Consider the following 16,427-nt stretch of genomic DNA (forward strand, 5'->3'; position numbering starts at 1 on the left):
ATACAGTATTCAGAACTGACCAATCTGGTACCAGCTCGTCACTGTCACGTGAGCCAATCAGTGCGCTTTCTGTGACGTATATTAACCAATCACAGCGCGGACCGAAATGACGTACACTGCCGCTGCAGCTTCTCTGCGTGTTACTCCGTAAACTCACCCCTCCTTCACAAAAAATTTTCACGACGCCCTTTTAAACAATACTTTCCAATGTATTTTAATTAGTTACTACAAATAAACACACCACTTGTCTGTTTAGCTAACAAAGTGATAGTTTTACAAACATTCAGAACTTTCTCTCCATATAAAATAGACAACGCTATTTCTATACGATCATTCGCGCATTCATACGGAAATTCTAATCATACACATACGAAATCTTGGCAGGACTTGAACCAACCACAGAGAACGTCAAACGTTAATAAGAATAGACAACGCTATCTTACCCTTCTCTCAAGCTTAGATAAATCCTATTACTCTTTTCACAAAAAGTTTTAAAACAGGCTCCTCACCAGGTCCCTATGCTTAATGCTACGATTTCATAGGCAATCCTCACTATAACATTCAACCAGTCACATCTAAAGTCCCTAAACTTGTGTTGTACATCCACAACACGTGATATATTCTATACCACAATTTTGAAACAGAACAAATGCACTGTGTAACTCTTCCAGTCACACTACTCTTTGCCGGCAAATAACCAGGAATTTTTCACACTGCTGGAAAAAATCCTTTTGACTACATACAACAAGTGAAAAACCTAACAACAATTTTTAGACATGTATCCTATGTAATTTGCATGTAACATGTATGTTACCATAGGAACCGGAATCTGCTACCATAAGAATTGATCCAGCGTCACTATAGAAATTCTGTCTCACAAGCGTCACTATTCACTACCTAATACTCACCAAACTAATCAATAACTAGGCCCATGGTACTAAGACAGAAAATCATGAAGCTGAATCATGTGGCCTAATTAATCACTCTATAAACTTATATGTACACTATTTATAACTGCAGTAAACTTTATAAACATTATTAAGTAAATAAACATATAATTAGACCACTGAGGCCAATGGAACAAACTGATGGTAATGGCTAAATAATCAAGGCCAGCTTGAGGTTTTAAGTCTTTTATTTTTAAAATTTCAAAGTTTCAAAATCTTTATTAGCTCATTTATTAATTTCAAGCATCTTTATTAAATCAGTTTTATTCAATAAATCATTGGCTCAAAAGGTCAGGCACTTTAAATGTACAGAAATGACAATTTAAAGAAAGAAAAAATCAACCCTATTCCCTATGTTAGCTTTCTGACCTGTAAAGGAAAACAAATGTATTAAACAATCATGCCGTACGTGTCCAAAGGAAAACGGAGAGCACTTCGCCCTCAGGAAACAGTCAGCCCCGCTCTCCTCAAGATGCCAGATTTTATACCTTTCTTACTCACTAATCTAACTAAAAACGATATTTTTTAGGGAAAGAAGCAATTGGTTGTCATCCATCAGACCACCGAGAGGCCATTGCATCAGTCTCTGTGACATCATTATGTCATTGTTCATTGACACGAAGCAACACTGGCTTCCCAAAGTTGCAACTTTTAACTAAAAAGTACAGATCTTGTTTCCTCCAGGATTTTAGCCAGGCTGCCTCTACACGCTTCCTTGGCCTTGACGCTTATGCTTTCGGAGCTAGTTGTACTGAACGTCTATTGTTTGAGCTTTTGCACGTTTCCGTGGAAGTTTTCCAATGACAACACCGTCACTGTCGAGCTCAGCTCCTTTTCGTCAGGCCAACCAACTTTCATTAGGACTAGGCCTCAAACCTTTCACTCGAGCTAGTATTTAAACAAACACAAAAAGGTGATTAATTCATGTAAAATAAACCCTTCTGTTACCCTCCCTTCATGGCTAATAATTAACCCATTAATATATGTAATCTAGCAGAAGCAAACAAATAAAGCAGCACATTTAATATCTACCATTCTTCTCAATGTCCAGCCGGATTCTTTATATATCTGAAAGAGTAAAAAGATAAACAAACAAAACATAGATAGATAAACAGTCACAACATAAGACAAACACATAAGCACACATAATAAAAGCACATGCTATAAAATAATCAGCCGCATTAATAGTGACAAGGACAATAGGACAAACAAGACAATATTAATCATGTGTTACATGACAAACTCGCAAATGCAACAAGAGCACATAAAGTTAGTCCCACATGTTCGTGAATGTAATCTTACTCTAGGTTGAATTAATTAAACAAAATCATGCAACAATTCATTAATAAATTAGTTCATGTTACAGGGAATAAACTTCGCGAGTCAGAATAAAATGAATTCCGAAACTCGCTCCATCACTGTAAATGCCTCATCATACCTACCAACCTCATCCTCAGCTTAAGAGTATCTGACAAATCATCAGCATTGATGTCACTCTCTTGGCTGCTTTTAAAATGGCATTTTGAAATCAGCACTTGGCCACCGATTCTGATTACATGGGGAAAAGGTGAGGTGTTTATTGCACCTGATAAACCCATAAGCCCAGAATGAGCTATTTACCAAGAGCGGTAAATTGCTTTTATTCCATCTTTTTCGCATATAACTTTGACGTGGCATGCCTCCAGAAACAGTATTTAATGCATCAAATTCGGCATCTTTTTCTTTTATGCTGGGACTTTTCCCCTGATAAATGTCACCGGGTTTGACCTGCTGAAATCAGTCAGTGGAAAACAGCAGTGGTATGATAAATGTTGTGCAAATGCAAAGTCCAGTCGCTGTGCAAACTCCTGAGCAGACAGTGATCTAAATTCATCCCACAGCTTGTATTCAGGGGCTTATTGTTTTTTTATATAGCGTTCTGTCGGGTGGGTCTCTTGGTCGGACTAGGGAACCAAAAGCATCTCTGGTAAAAATGCTCAAACCGGCCTCACTCCCTTTGCCTCTTTGTGTGCTGTCTCTTTCTTTCTTTCCATCCACCCTTTCATGTTATCTCTCTCTCACACATTCACTCTGATCTCCCTCTCTCTATCCTTTCCCTCCCTCGCTCTTGAACCCTCCTATGCTTGCTGGAATTAACCTCGGGGAGAAGGAAAAAGCGACAGAGGCACCAGAAGTGGACCTGGGCTTTCAAAACCGGCCTCCCAGGGCTCCAGTCCACTGGGGAATTGCCAGGTGGAATAAAAGGCCTGACCTGCCCTGACTGTTCTCTGTTACCACCCAACCTGAGGCCTAAGACTTCACAGAACCACCTTTCTTTGGTTCCTACTAGATTCAAATGGTATGGGGAAGGTACCTTCAGGCTCGTGTTTCAATGCTTCGCAGCTCTTTGCCTGTGACTCTATGTCAGGCTGCCTTCTTCAAGCAGCAGGACCACCACTTCTTCCAAGCACTTGCATTTGACCCTTTCTGTCTTATTGTTCCCTCTCCTTCTTGGCTTCCTTGCCCTTTGAACTCTCTGAAGATTCTGTGTAGCAGTCCAAGCAGTATACAACACACAATAAAAATAATATAAGATGAGTGTCTGGACGTTCATGGTGTTCCTAACCAATTTGAAATGGATTTCCTTGTTAAAAAAGTAATATTGCAGGATACAAGATAGGACTGATATGTAAATATGCTATTTGGCAAATAAAATCTATCTTTGAAAACTGGAATTGTGTTTCTTAATGGCTTAGCAGATACAAAGTCTTTGGGAAAATGTTTACAAAAAGACAGTTCTGAATGGTATTTCATCCATACTGCACTCTTAATCCTAAAATGCATTATTAAGTTACCGCAGCTAGAATATCTTGCAGCTGGAAGTTGAAAATGCCTATACTCACTCAAGGGCCATCGAACCAAGTACAGAGTGCTACCAATAATTTCAGAGTGCTGTTTCCTGCAGTAATGAAAAACTCCTTTTGAAAAAGTTGAAATCAGGTCCTATAGTAATGCCTTTATCTCTCCAGGGCAAAAACACTGATCAATTGGTCTTTATGAATGCAAGTTTCTCACAGTGGCTGTCACTGTGTAATAAAGGTGTTCAGACCACGTGCACAACAAATCCCTGACCTCTCTCCAGCGGGAAAAGGTCGATGGTCACATATAGGTCAATTTTAATTATAGGAATGTGTTTGAAGGCGGCACACAGCTGTCAAAATATATAAAGCACCAAAGGAAAAGAAAACTCATTTGTTACAGGTCAGTGGGTGGGCTGTGTGTGTGTGTTGGTTGGTGAAGTGGAGGAGATGCAAGGAAGTACTGCGGAAGTGGAGAATGAAAAGACAGTTATGAAGAGGCAAAAAGTGATGTGTAAGAAATACAGATGCAGGATTTCAGGAGATTGTAGGGGGAAAAGGGGCTTATTTATTTGTTTATTCATTTATTTGTAAAATTTTATATAGCGCTTGTTAGACCCGGAGGTATCGGAGCGCTTTACATGAGGATCAGCGAGTTACAGGATGCATAGTTATATCATTTGAATCAGCGAGTTACAGGTTACATAGTTACATCAGTTTGAATCAAAGAAACACAGAGGGAGAAGAAGGGAGGGGGGGAGGAGACACAGACGGGGAGACGAGGAAAACAATGTCAGATGACTGGCTGGGTAGGTGACGGCCAAGGGGCCAGACTCCTCTATAGCTACATAGGACAGCTCCACCGGGCATCGGCCAAGGTTGCTCGGGCTCCGAGGTAGGTACAGACAGTTTTGGTAACCGCCAGGGGGTGTCGTCATAGTTCCATCAAGCCCACAGAGTACACGTAGAGAGCCCAGAAGAGCTACGGCTAAGGCTATGGCCATATTGAAAGAATGTAGAGGAAAGTGGTGCAAAGGGGAGAATAGGAGTGTTTGAGACCCTGTGGATACCACTAACTCTTGCACACGGCTCAGCAATAGTTAATGTACAGTCTCGTGCTTTAAGAATTTCAAACATTTTCAATTCTAATTAATCACAACTAAATCGTTAATCAAGTTGAAGTTTTTATTTCATGATTTGAAACTCTGAAGAGTTCAACATAAAACAAAACAATACGAAAATATAAAACACATGATCTGAAAACCATAAAACCAATTAAACTGCTTACCCCCTACAATATATTCGAATTAAGAATCTAAAAGCAGAATTCATGCTAAATCTTTAAATACAAGTTTAAGAAACATTTTAAAAATGTAACAATTTGGATAGAAAACATTTCATTTTGCGGGCTAAACGATAAATGCAGAGCCTTGGTCGTTGTTCGCACAGAAAATATCAAGAAAAGGGGTTTCAACATCCTTCGACATGTCAGCAAAGCAGTACAGATAAATAGAAGATGCAGAAGGTCCTGAACTCAGTTTTTGACAAAGATTACATACATTTGATAATCCATACTATTTGGACGTTAATGCATTAAATGGAACAATATGTATTAGCATTAGTGTATAGAAACATCTAGCCCCATGGGGCATGTTCAATGTCATGTATGGCTGAGATCTTTTCAAAATAATAATGAGCATTATTACTTCATAACTCCCTTTTTACTACAGGAATTGATGTCCAGACAAAGGCTTAGAATGAACGAAGCCTGTTTGAGACTCGCCTTTAATTGAGATACCAAACTTTGTCCATTTCAAGTTGTTCTTGTGCATTCTTTAAATCCTAAAAAGCATATTTTTTTCTTTTTTCAATTCAAATATATCCTTACATATAACAGGCCTTTGGGCATTACCGTCACTTCTCAAAAGGCAGTAAAATCGTAGCTCGTGTATTTGATTCTAGAAACAAGCATTGGTGAAGGCAATATGTCTAGTGTTTTATAGGCATCTGTCTGTTGTGTGTTTTTTTCTAGAATGGACGCATTGACAAAATTCAGAGAGACACCCAAATGCTAGTCTGGTGTCAAAATATAACGAACAACTTCTTGCTTCACGCGTTTTAAGCCACGCCCTTAATTACATAGGCCTTGTCCCCTTTTAGGGTACCCCACCCACACATCTTTTCAACCCACTTAATTAACTGGTAAGTTTATATATGTCAGGTAAGCTTCTTTGCCAGGAAGAAATAGGAGGTGTAATTCCTCTAATAGGCAGTAGGCAGCGGCCAAGAGCTTAGATGAAGTATGCCTCTACTAAACCCAGTGTGAGGGAGAGAAGAAGCGAGCCAGTGAATGTGGTGGAAAGAGAGAGGGCGCATACATCGCTGAAGTCCTGACTTTCCACTCGCTAAAGTTCTATGACCCCTAGAAAGAGGAGCTTGCTGTGGGATGTTTTTTTTTTCTCTTAGTGGAGTTGGAAGCTCACGTATTTATTTTTGCCTTTTTTAGAGCTGATATTTCGCTGCCGTCTTCACACAGCTCCTGGTTGTGGAGCGCTGCCCTTGAAGCGCGCGCGTCGGTGTGGGGAATCCTTTAAGTGCGCGGGGTCCCGGCAGATAATTAATGACCTGGTATCTGACGTCCAGCCCTAAGAAGCGGGCAGCGTTTGGATTGGACGAGTGGTGAACTGCGCAGGGCTCTTCGGGATACCCAGAATGATGCACCTACTGGCAGTGTGACCCACTCATGAAAGTGTGCTGGCGGGGGGGTCTTTGCGGGGATTTCCTTCACTTACAGCAGTAGCCTATGTCAAGAGGAAGCCTTCCCTCTTCCTTTCACCCCCTCCCCTTGGGGCTATATGGGTGGAAAGATGACATGCGCCCAAAAAAGGAGAAAGGGTTTAAATCCCCTAGCTGCTTGATGCCTTGGAGTTAAGGGGAAGGTTGAAGAAAAAAAGTTTTTAAATAAGTCCAGAAATAGCTCCTGGAGTCTCGGAATTAAGCGCTTTTCGTCCAGTTTCCTCATCCACTATCCGTGCTGCGGGGTGGTGTCCTCGGGGAGCATGGTGAGCACTGATCTTCGCTGGTGGGGGCTGTTCTGGTGTTCCTGCTCCTTGGTGCTGTCCTCTCGGGCCGGGGCTGGGTTCGGGGCAGTTGTGAACAGCAGCGGCGGCCCCAGGGGGGGCTCTAACAGGGAGGGCCAGGCCGGGGGCTTCGTGTACCGGCGCCTGAAGAGCCACGAGAAGCGGGAGATGCAGCGGGAGATCCTGTCCGTGCTGGGGCTGCCGCACAGGCCCAGGCCGCAGGGGGCGCAGCCGCCCCCCGCCAGGGGCGAGCAGAGGCAGCCGCCCAGGCTCAACTCCGCGCCGCTCTTCATGCTCGACCTCTACCACAGCCTGGAGCAGGGCGAGCCGGCGGGCTGGGCCCAGGGGGGACCCGCGCCCCGGGGCAAGCCCCTGCTCAGCGGCAGCCACCTCAGCAGCCCTCAGGATAGCGCCTACCTCAGCGACGCCGATATGGTGATGAGCTTCGTCAACCTGGGTGAGTCCCTCAAACTTTATTCTGTTTCTTTCACTGAAAACGCTCGTATATGTGAACCATGTTCTCTAAAGGCCTTTGTAACAGGTGTTATGGTTACCCACCTCGTTGACGCTCATGTTATCGACCTGTGAAGGATGGGGGACTGAATGGCCTTACCGATTCCGAAATGAGAACTTCATGTTATTCACAAGTCATGTGCCCTGCAGCCGAGGGCGTGAGCCTTCTTCGCTGTCCTGCCAGCTGTACCTGAGCAGGGTGGAGGACCACGGGGTGCTCTGGGTTAAAAGAGCAGCATTAGCCATGCTGGCTGTCTCTTTCTCATTCGGTGGGGGAGGGGGATGCATGGCGTGGCAAGGGTGCCAGGGACCCGTGATGACCAGTGGCGCAGCGAAGGCCCCTAATGCAAACAAGGCAAAACCCCTTCTATCAATTGGGTGGTAAAATACTGTTATAATGGCCTTCCTCACACATTGGTGCCACGGCACGGCTGCATTAATGATGGATACACCTGGTTGGGATGAGGACTGTTCCCTCCTTACGTTTAGGGGTGTTTTGTTCTTATATATGGAGGTGCCCCGCTCCGCCTCTGCTGCTTTGGTTCCTAAATTGTGAAGGGCGCACCTGTTCAATGATGCTGTGTGTTTGTGATGGGAGTTGTTGTGGGTAGGTACAACGCATTTGTGGGACTTTCAGTGGCTTAAAAAAACTCTCTATATTAACATTCACCCATAAACTGCGTTGCTGCACCACAGAGGTCTTTCAGATGTGTATTGGGAGGTTGTGGCGGGCGTAAAATCACCTACTCACCGCCCACTCGCATGACACTGCAAATGATATATGCAGATACAATGAATACGTAAATTGTTGAATATTGCGTTCGAGCTGATAAACACATAGCGGGGCCTGGGACATTTCCTGCACAGAACCTTGGCTCAAATTTGGTTACTGGTCGAATTTTTGTTTTTAATAAGAACTTAGCGTTAAGTAGAGCAAAGTGAATTGCACCCTCCATAAATGTACTTTGAAAACAAGGTATCAAAGGAAATGTGTGTTTATTTTTTGTTTTCAACACATCTTATCGGTTCTTTGTCATCTTACGTTCATGGTATTTCCCAGGAGCGGAATTTCCAGTTAACCATTTGCATATGGTTGCTACTGGACCCAGTTTATATGACTACTTCTTCATATTGGGCTGTGTGTGGCAGCAGAAAAACACAAAGGGGCGTTCTGCAAGCTGAAGTAAAACATGAAATAAAACGATGCGCTCCCATTAAGCACTATTGTAGACATTTAAAAATATCCCTTGCGAGCTCCGCTGCGCGGGTGCTGGTAACACAGCGTCGCCGGAAGGTGAGTGCGATAGTTCCCGTCTTTCACAGCTCCTGTCACCTCTGAGATGTGCGTTGCGCCTCCAGAGGTTTGCTCAACAGTGGGAATAGGCACGCTGTGCGCGTTGCGCCTGCGCAGATTAACCTGCACGCACCGGCGTCCATGGAGACCTCTTGGGGTCTACCTCTTTCTGTAAGTAGGTGGACGGCAGGGAAATCCCTGCTGTACACACAGCCCAATGAGCAAGGGCACCTTTTAGTCTTTTCAGTAGTCAACTTGCCGGTCTCCACATCTCAGTTGGGGGTGGCTCAGTAAGTTCCCATCGTGGTTTCTTCTGAATTCCATATAAGTACTGCCGTGCGCATGGATGTACGTCAGGGGTGGATGCTTGGTGTCCCGGCTCTACCTTTCCAATACCTGGGCTTGGGAGTATCAAAACAAAACAGTAAACAGTGCTACAGGAGCACTATTTGTGGTCCTTAGTTTCCACCAGACCACTTGCCCTTCAGGTCTAAGGGTGGGGCAAATGGTCATACGTATGGTGTCATCAGCTGTCAGAGGGTGGGTGACGCCACTTCCGCCACCGCTGGTATTTTTAGGCACCAACGTCCTTTATTTAACTTGGAACCATAGCACCTCTCATGTGACAGGTGTGTGCTTCTCGATTGGCAGGTGGATGTGGATGAACTGACTCCATCCTTTGAACGGTGGGAAGTACGCACGCCTGTTCAGGGCTGGCTGAGATGGGCTGAGCATGTCTAAGACATACAATCGTCACCCCTGTCGTGCTCGGAGACGTGTACTTCCATCACTATGCTGAAGCCTCCAACTCCCTCGCGCCCCCAACCGCCAAGGCTCTCTCGCAAACCACTTTCTTTCAGCAAATGGAGTGCACTCTCTGGACCTGCGCGTATCACAACTTATCGGGCCTGCGTCATGGTGTAATAGAGAAAGGGAGTGGGAAAGGGAGACAGAGAACGAAATACAGCCAACAAGGAAACATGATAGACGGAGTAAGAGGATTGGTGGAGAAAGAGAGAGAGAAAATAGCGATAAAAATAATATGAGAGTCCGAGAGAGAGAGAAAAGGGAAAAAGAAGAAAATGAAAGAAAAGCTGAAAGGAGTGTCAGAAATGTAGAGGGAGCATTGGAGAAAGGGAATGTGAGCTACGGGAGGGTCCCTAAGAGAGAGTAAGATATGGAATGAGAAGTCAGTCAAAGACAGATGGAGCAAAAAGGGAACCAGACAGAGAACCCCAGAGAGAAAATACAAAGTGGAGCACTGAAAGACGGACAGCGGAGAACTAGAGAGGGAGAAATTTAGAGAGAAATAGACCGAGAAAAAGACAAGACAGCATGAAAGGTGGACAAAGAACAAGAAACAGGCTTAGGACTGAGAGAGACACAAAATAAAGCAAAGAGAGTGAGAAAATGCTGAGGAGCGAAAGAGTTGGTGAGTTTGAAGAGAATGTGGACATAGAAACCCCATTTCATCCTGGAGGGAATCCGCTCTGAGTACACACAATCCAGACATCTCCGAGAGACTGTGTTGTTCAGGGTTCAGATGTGACCCTACACTTGCCTGTCTCCTTCTCTGCACTTTAGTTCAGAGTGTCAGCTGTAGCTAGCAGTCAAATTCTCTTTGGAGATTACAAACCGTCGGTAACTACATTGCCAAGAACTGCAAAAGGATAAGCAAAATAGCTCAGTAGGAGAATGTGCCTGCTCGAGTAATCTGCATGCATTCTGGGTGTAAAATGTAATGCAAAGCTGCGATGGGGCGTAAGATCGCCATTTGAACCGGAACCGCATGGCCAGGCTCACTGTTGTGATTTTAACATGGGGCCAGGATGCATTTAATGCATGTTTGGTTCATCTGGTAGTACATGGGCAAAGAGGGGTGTGCGAAATTCACGTAATTTGTTTTCGCTTGATTGCACAAACGTTCGGCAGAATTTAGTGAAATTAGTATAATTGATTGACACAACTCACTAGGACGAGTATTTGCTAGGCCAACAGGTCTTGCCTTCGGGACCTATTTGTTTTGCCAGTGGTTTTTAGTGATGCTGTACACTATGAATGCATCGAATATGTTCCCAGTGGCTAAAACGTGGGCCGCATTGATGCCAGTAGGGTGGGGGTCAGGTGAGAGGTGAGTTTAAGATGAGCGTTAGGTGGAGTGAAGCATGTACATAGTGTGGAATCTAAGTCGTGGAATTTTTTTAGGGGGTTTATAAACATAACACTTTCATTCCATACTGCCCTGTAAACTATGCCTCTAGTCATGAGATGAAGCAGGTATTTGCCTATACTGGGTTATGCTGTATCTTAGTCACTATCCATCAAAAGCATCCTGGGAGTAAGCCTTTCCTGCTTGCTATCACTACCTCTAGCGAGTCAAGTGTGCAATGGAAGTTACTTGATTATTGAGTTGACATTCTCCTTATTCTTTTAGTCACTTATCTGTAAAACATGAATGCTTAAAAAAAGAAACAGTTTAAATAACAAGTGCTATAAAAACTCTTTCACAAAGTCCCCCTGCTTTGTCTAGACTTGCACTATAAGTAAGTGTTGCTGGGTAAAAGCTGTGCTGTTATGTAGGCTTCAGCCAAAAAAACACACTTTGAAATGATGAAATTATGTGATGAGTAAACACAGCTTGTTGAACACTCAGGAAATCTGGTCCACAAGAAATCATTTGATATTTAATGAATTTTGCGAGCTGTTGCAACATACAACAGTTCATACAGGGAACTTTAGTGCCTGATGACCTATAGCATATACACGGTGTTTATTGAGAAGCCCAAAGGACAGACTGCTTACCAGAACAGCACATTCCAGCTCGCTGCTAATTGGATCATTTTGATCAAACTGACAAAGAACGGTATGCTTTATGGAACCACTACCTACAAGTAATTTACATTTTGCCAGATGTACACTGCTTGTCTGTGACTGACAATGTTCAATGCAGCCCTGCATCCACCTCTGCCATCAAAGGAATCAGTAGGTGTAGATTCCCAAAATGTATGCATTGAATCATCTGGATATTTTAGATTCAGTCAGTTTAATCACAGGTATTACAACGTGGAGAGTTTGAAGAAAAAGGAAACTATTTGAAAATTATTTGGAATTTTACATTTTCTATGGTCTTCAGGAATAGCTTTCCGGGTGACAGACTTAGGGCAGATGAGGTGATCAAAGTCTCCACGCCACAGACGATGGGAGACAGCACAACCCGTGTGAGAAGCCCATTGTTGCTAGGAGGGGGCCGTGAACCTGCAATGTGAGTCAGCCCCTGACCCATCGCCCCTCCGCTACACATGCCGCGGACCTTGCAACCTCTGTTTCCCCTGCCCCCTCATCCTCACTACGAGTGGGCCTGCCCACCCCTGGCATGAGGGGGGAGCGGGAGCTTCTTTGAGGACAGGGGAGGACTGACCCAGCAAAGAAGGTACCTGAGCCCAATCATTACTGGAGGGAGGATGCAAGCTGTGGTTGTGAATCGGCCACTCATTCTTCACCTTGAAGGTCCGTAGGCCTGCGCCTTTCCTGGCACCTCATCCTCATGATGGACCCTGCATTCCAGGGTTCTTGAGCCCCCTGCCTCCCTTCGGATCTCATACCCCTGGCTCTGTTGGGGGGTGCGTGATGGGGACGTGATGTGTAGCCCCCAGCAAGCACAATGGACAAACTACTATTCATGCGTACTTGTAGGTGCATGGCAGTGAGCCGCACGGTTGAGGCAGGGGCTTGTGGTACTGTGCCATTGGGAGGTGACTGTGGACTGTAGCGGTGAGTCGAACTTCTCTCCCACCTGCAGATGTGACTGCCAGATTCCTAGTTGGGGGTGAACAACTGCACTGGGGGTGATCCTGCCTGAGGGTGATACTTGGCAGACCCCATGCTTGATTGCCATCCTGCCCATGAGGGCCCACTGTTATTGGTGGTGCTCACACTGGAGAAGGGACCATTTGACCTCTGGGGCTCCATGAGGGGCTCTGCCTTTACCTAAACGCCGTTGCCGGCTTGGGTATGTACATTCTGATGCAGTGTGCAACCTTCTGCCTTTACCCAAGTAGGCTATGTGATGATTTGTGAGGTAGTCGCAGTCCCGTCAACTGGCATGCTAGGGGCCTAACTTCTCCTGTGGGGCAGTGCTGGCACGCAGTGAGGAGGTACGCTGCCACTGGTGGAAAGTAGCAAATGGCCTCATGTGTTTTTGTTCCTGTACTTCAGCTGCTTCTGTTGGCGTCATGATGGTGCAACCTAAAGGTTCCAATTTAGGGGACACCCAACAGAATCCTTCCCTGTCTGATACTGGGACTGCCCCAGCGGGGACATCCCTCAACACTGACCTTGTGTTAAAGGACTCCAGTACCAAGATTCGAGAACTTTTTGTTGTTGTGCATGGTCTACAGATTCCCATGTAGCAAACAACTACATGGGAAAAAATAAAACAATTGAGAAAGGAATATAAGAAACATGTCTGGCAGGAAGAGAGAAAAAACGACAGAAGAGTTTTGTATTAAGCTACTCTACAACTGAATATGATCAAATACCAAAGCCTCCTCAAAAATAATAAATGGCATAGGCAGGGAAGCAAAAATAACAAACTCATCAAACATCACTGAGAAAGATTGGGCAGATTATCTAACAAAAATCTTTTCTAATGAAGAGCAGCATCAACCCAACAAAACTAACAAAGTTATTGAGTCGGATGTAACAAATACCACGGAAACACTGTCCCATCCTGAGTACCTAACTCTTTTAGATCATGCAGCTTGTGCTCAATTAAGAGTGGAAAAAGTGATCAAAGCTGGCGGAAGTGACAGTGCACCGGGCCCAAAGAGTATTCTGCAGGCAATATACAAATGCTTTCCAAAATATTGGGCTAACCCAATAACGGCACTGTTCGAAGAGGTGGAAAATACAGGCATGGTTCCAGACAGCAGGAGGGGATCAATAATGAACCCAATCTTTAAGGGGGGTTACAGAACAAATCCTGTGAACTACAGATTAATATCACTTATTGACTCAGAGGCTAAATACTATGCTTCACCAATATTGGAAGATTTATTTGAATGGCCAAACACCAAGAAAACGATTCCACCTCAACAGACGGGCTTCCAGAAAGGGTACGGAACCACAATTAACATGTTAACAGTAACATCAATTGCGGAGAAGTGTAAACGTTTGAAGAAAAAACTACAGCTCTGCTTTATTGATCTGAAGGCAGCTTTCGATCGGATGGACCAAAACCTCTTATGGGCTAAATTAAGACGATGAAGCATTCAAGAATTTTTTTTGAGAGCGATTGAAATGTTATACACTAACATCTGGATTCAAATCAAGGTGGCAGATGGCACAAGAATATCTAGAAGACTACCAACTGCAAAGGGTCTTAAGCAAGGGTGTATGCTTGCTCCACATCTGTTCAATCTCTTTATGGCCGATTTATCCACCCATCTTGATCGAGTAAATTCACACGATCCGGGACTAGGTCCACTATCCATATCTCATCTGTCATATGCTGATGACATTGTGCTGCTGAGTCACATAGAGGTGGGAATTCAAAGATTAATAAAGGAAACTGCGGCATTCACAAAAGTTAATAAACTGGAAATTAATATCACAAAGACAAAAACCATGTCCATAGGAAATAATTCCAATGTTCCATCTAAAATTAAGCTAGGGAATGCAACTACAGAAGAAGTCAACACCTACAAATATCTAGGCTTCTACTTCGACACAAGCATTAATTTTCAGACACACCAGCAGTATATGGTTAGAAAAAGCAGTACCTTAATACATGTCTTTTGCACACTTGTAAAAAAACTGGAAGGACCCTCCTTTCAACCATTGCTCGCAGTAATCCATGCAAAATTGCTTCCCACGTTAACTTATGCGAGTATGACAATGCACGGTTAAGATAGTAAAATGTTGGACAGATTACAAATAACACATACAAACATGTTTTTGGTCTTCCTTGTAATGCTTCACCGGCACAAATTCGCTTGGAATTCGGATTGATGTAACAAGAAATAGCAAGAAGTTACCACACAATTAAATCCTGGCATATAATACGAAACAACAGGTCTAGCCCTATAGTCAGCACATTATGGCGGTCGCTGATTAACGATACAAATTCGAGCTATAACAAATATTTGCTATCTTCATTAGAAATAACTAATACAGTTGGCTTATGGGATCTAAATCTGTCACACTCCACTTTCTGCCATGCAATCAACACAGCAGGAAAAACTCACTCACTAGTGGAGGATAAAAATAAATTTTCACGGCGATCACATGCATGGATGACAATTCAAACATACGTCACCTTGCAACCAGCAGCATACCTTTTTTTAAAAAACTTATTCTGTGTATTTTAAGAAAAAGTTATTAGCTACATGCTTAGGAGACCTGCCATCCTTAGCAGACAAGCCCTCATGGAGATACTAAGGCCCAACAGCGTGCAGGTTATGCGACGCCCCCAGTGAGGTTTTTTTTGCATTTGGTCTGCAAATGTCCGACATTAAGGAAAGCACGCCTCATATTCTTCAGACAGCTGTTCAACGAGAGGGGGATCCATACCTGCAGATCAGCAATCATGAGGAGCCTTGATTCTACGGACCCTCCGCTAAACTGTAAACATTTACAATTTTTACCATCACATGATAATTTACTCGAACAGAACTCCCAGGGCGCAGCTCCAGTACGAGAAACCGGGTCCACCTAAGGTATAAATAAACACATGATTGTGAGTAAAAGACAACAATTTGACATTTATAAAACAATGGGACTCTAGTACCTTGCATGATTTAAAATTAGAATTTAATTTCTTATTCTGACGCTCATGTCACTTTATAATCCCCTTAGGGAAAAGACTGTGACACCAGAAGCTGGCACACTTCTAATTTGGAGAAACGTTCCCCCCTAGGCAGAGGTGCCCAGGCAGCCAACTGTGGGTGCACACAAAGCACAAGACCCCTCGGGTCCAGTCACGTTATCAACAACAGAGTACCTTGTGGCATGGGTCTGTGGAGAGAGAGCCAGCAACCTTGGACTGAGTCCGAAGTGTCAAACAGTGTTGTCCCCCCAATCTAGAGGCTGTAGTCAGTCCAGGCTAGCAGCTCGGGTACCACAGACTCAGCAAACATCCCTCAAAACCCCTTGGACACTAAACACTACGAAGGGTGGGCTAGCATAGGTTTCCGGTCACAAACTTAGGTTCCTCAGACTCAGCAAACTTCCTCAGCACTCTTCAAACTCCTCACATTTTAGCACCCAAGGTGGCCCGCTGATCTTTAAGAGCCCACGCCTCTGCACAGTGTGATTACTGTGAACATTGGGACGGTCCTTTTCCCAACCAACCATAACTTCCACCCGTCTCCACTGCACCCTGTGCGGTACGTACAATCTCGTGGAAATGGGGAGATCCTTTCTGTCCCTGGGATCTCATGGACAGGAGGCCAGCCAACCGGCCTTTGGAGAGTGCTTAGCGACCCAGGCCATGACAGTTGGCCATTAGCTGCAGGCCAGACACATCCAGGCAAATTCCAACTTGTGATAGCACCCTTCCTGGAGCACAACAGCCCCAGGCTACCCCAAGTCTGTGGATAATCCAGTTGTAGTCCCCCCTGCCCCCTGATCCAGTGGTTCCTCTTGTTGATATTTCCAGCGTCGAACCAGCGTAGTATGGCTTTAATCCCACAAGGGTCTCTAAACTCCTGAGTACCGAACACCAGAAGGTATACCCACAATCAGCCACGGCCGGCAG

At 44.4% G+C, this 16,427-nt stretch overlaps 1 protein-coding gene across 1 annotated transcript in view; it reads left to right on the top strand.

Moving 5' to 3' along the window:
- Positions 1–6,432: 6,432 nt before the first annotated feature.
- Positions 6,433–16,427, top strand: part of BMP6 (bone morphogenetic protein 6) — a 508,375-nt gene continuing 498,380 nt past the window's right edge. The window contains exon 1 of the mRNA XM_086965002.1: positions 6,433–7,321. Within this exon, the coding sequence (XP_086821128.1) occupies positions 6,844–7,321 (478 nt within the window). The 5' untranslated portion in view covers positions 6,433–6,843. The remainder of the gene's footprint in view (positions 7,322–16,427) is intronic.

This window comes from Lissotriton vulgaris, chromosome 4_1 (assembly GCF_964263255.1).
Source record: "Lissotriton vulgaris chromosome 4_1, aLisVul1.2, whole genome shotgun sequence".
NCBI lineage: Eukaryota > Metazoa > Chordata > Amphibia > Caudata > Salamandridae > Lissotriton > Lissotriton vulgaris.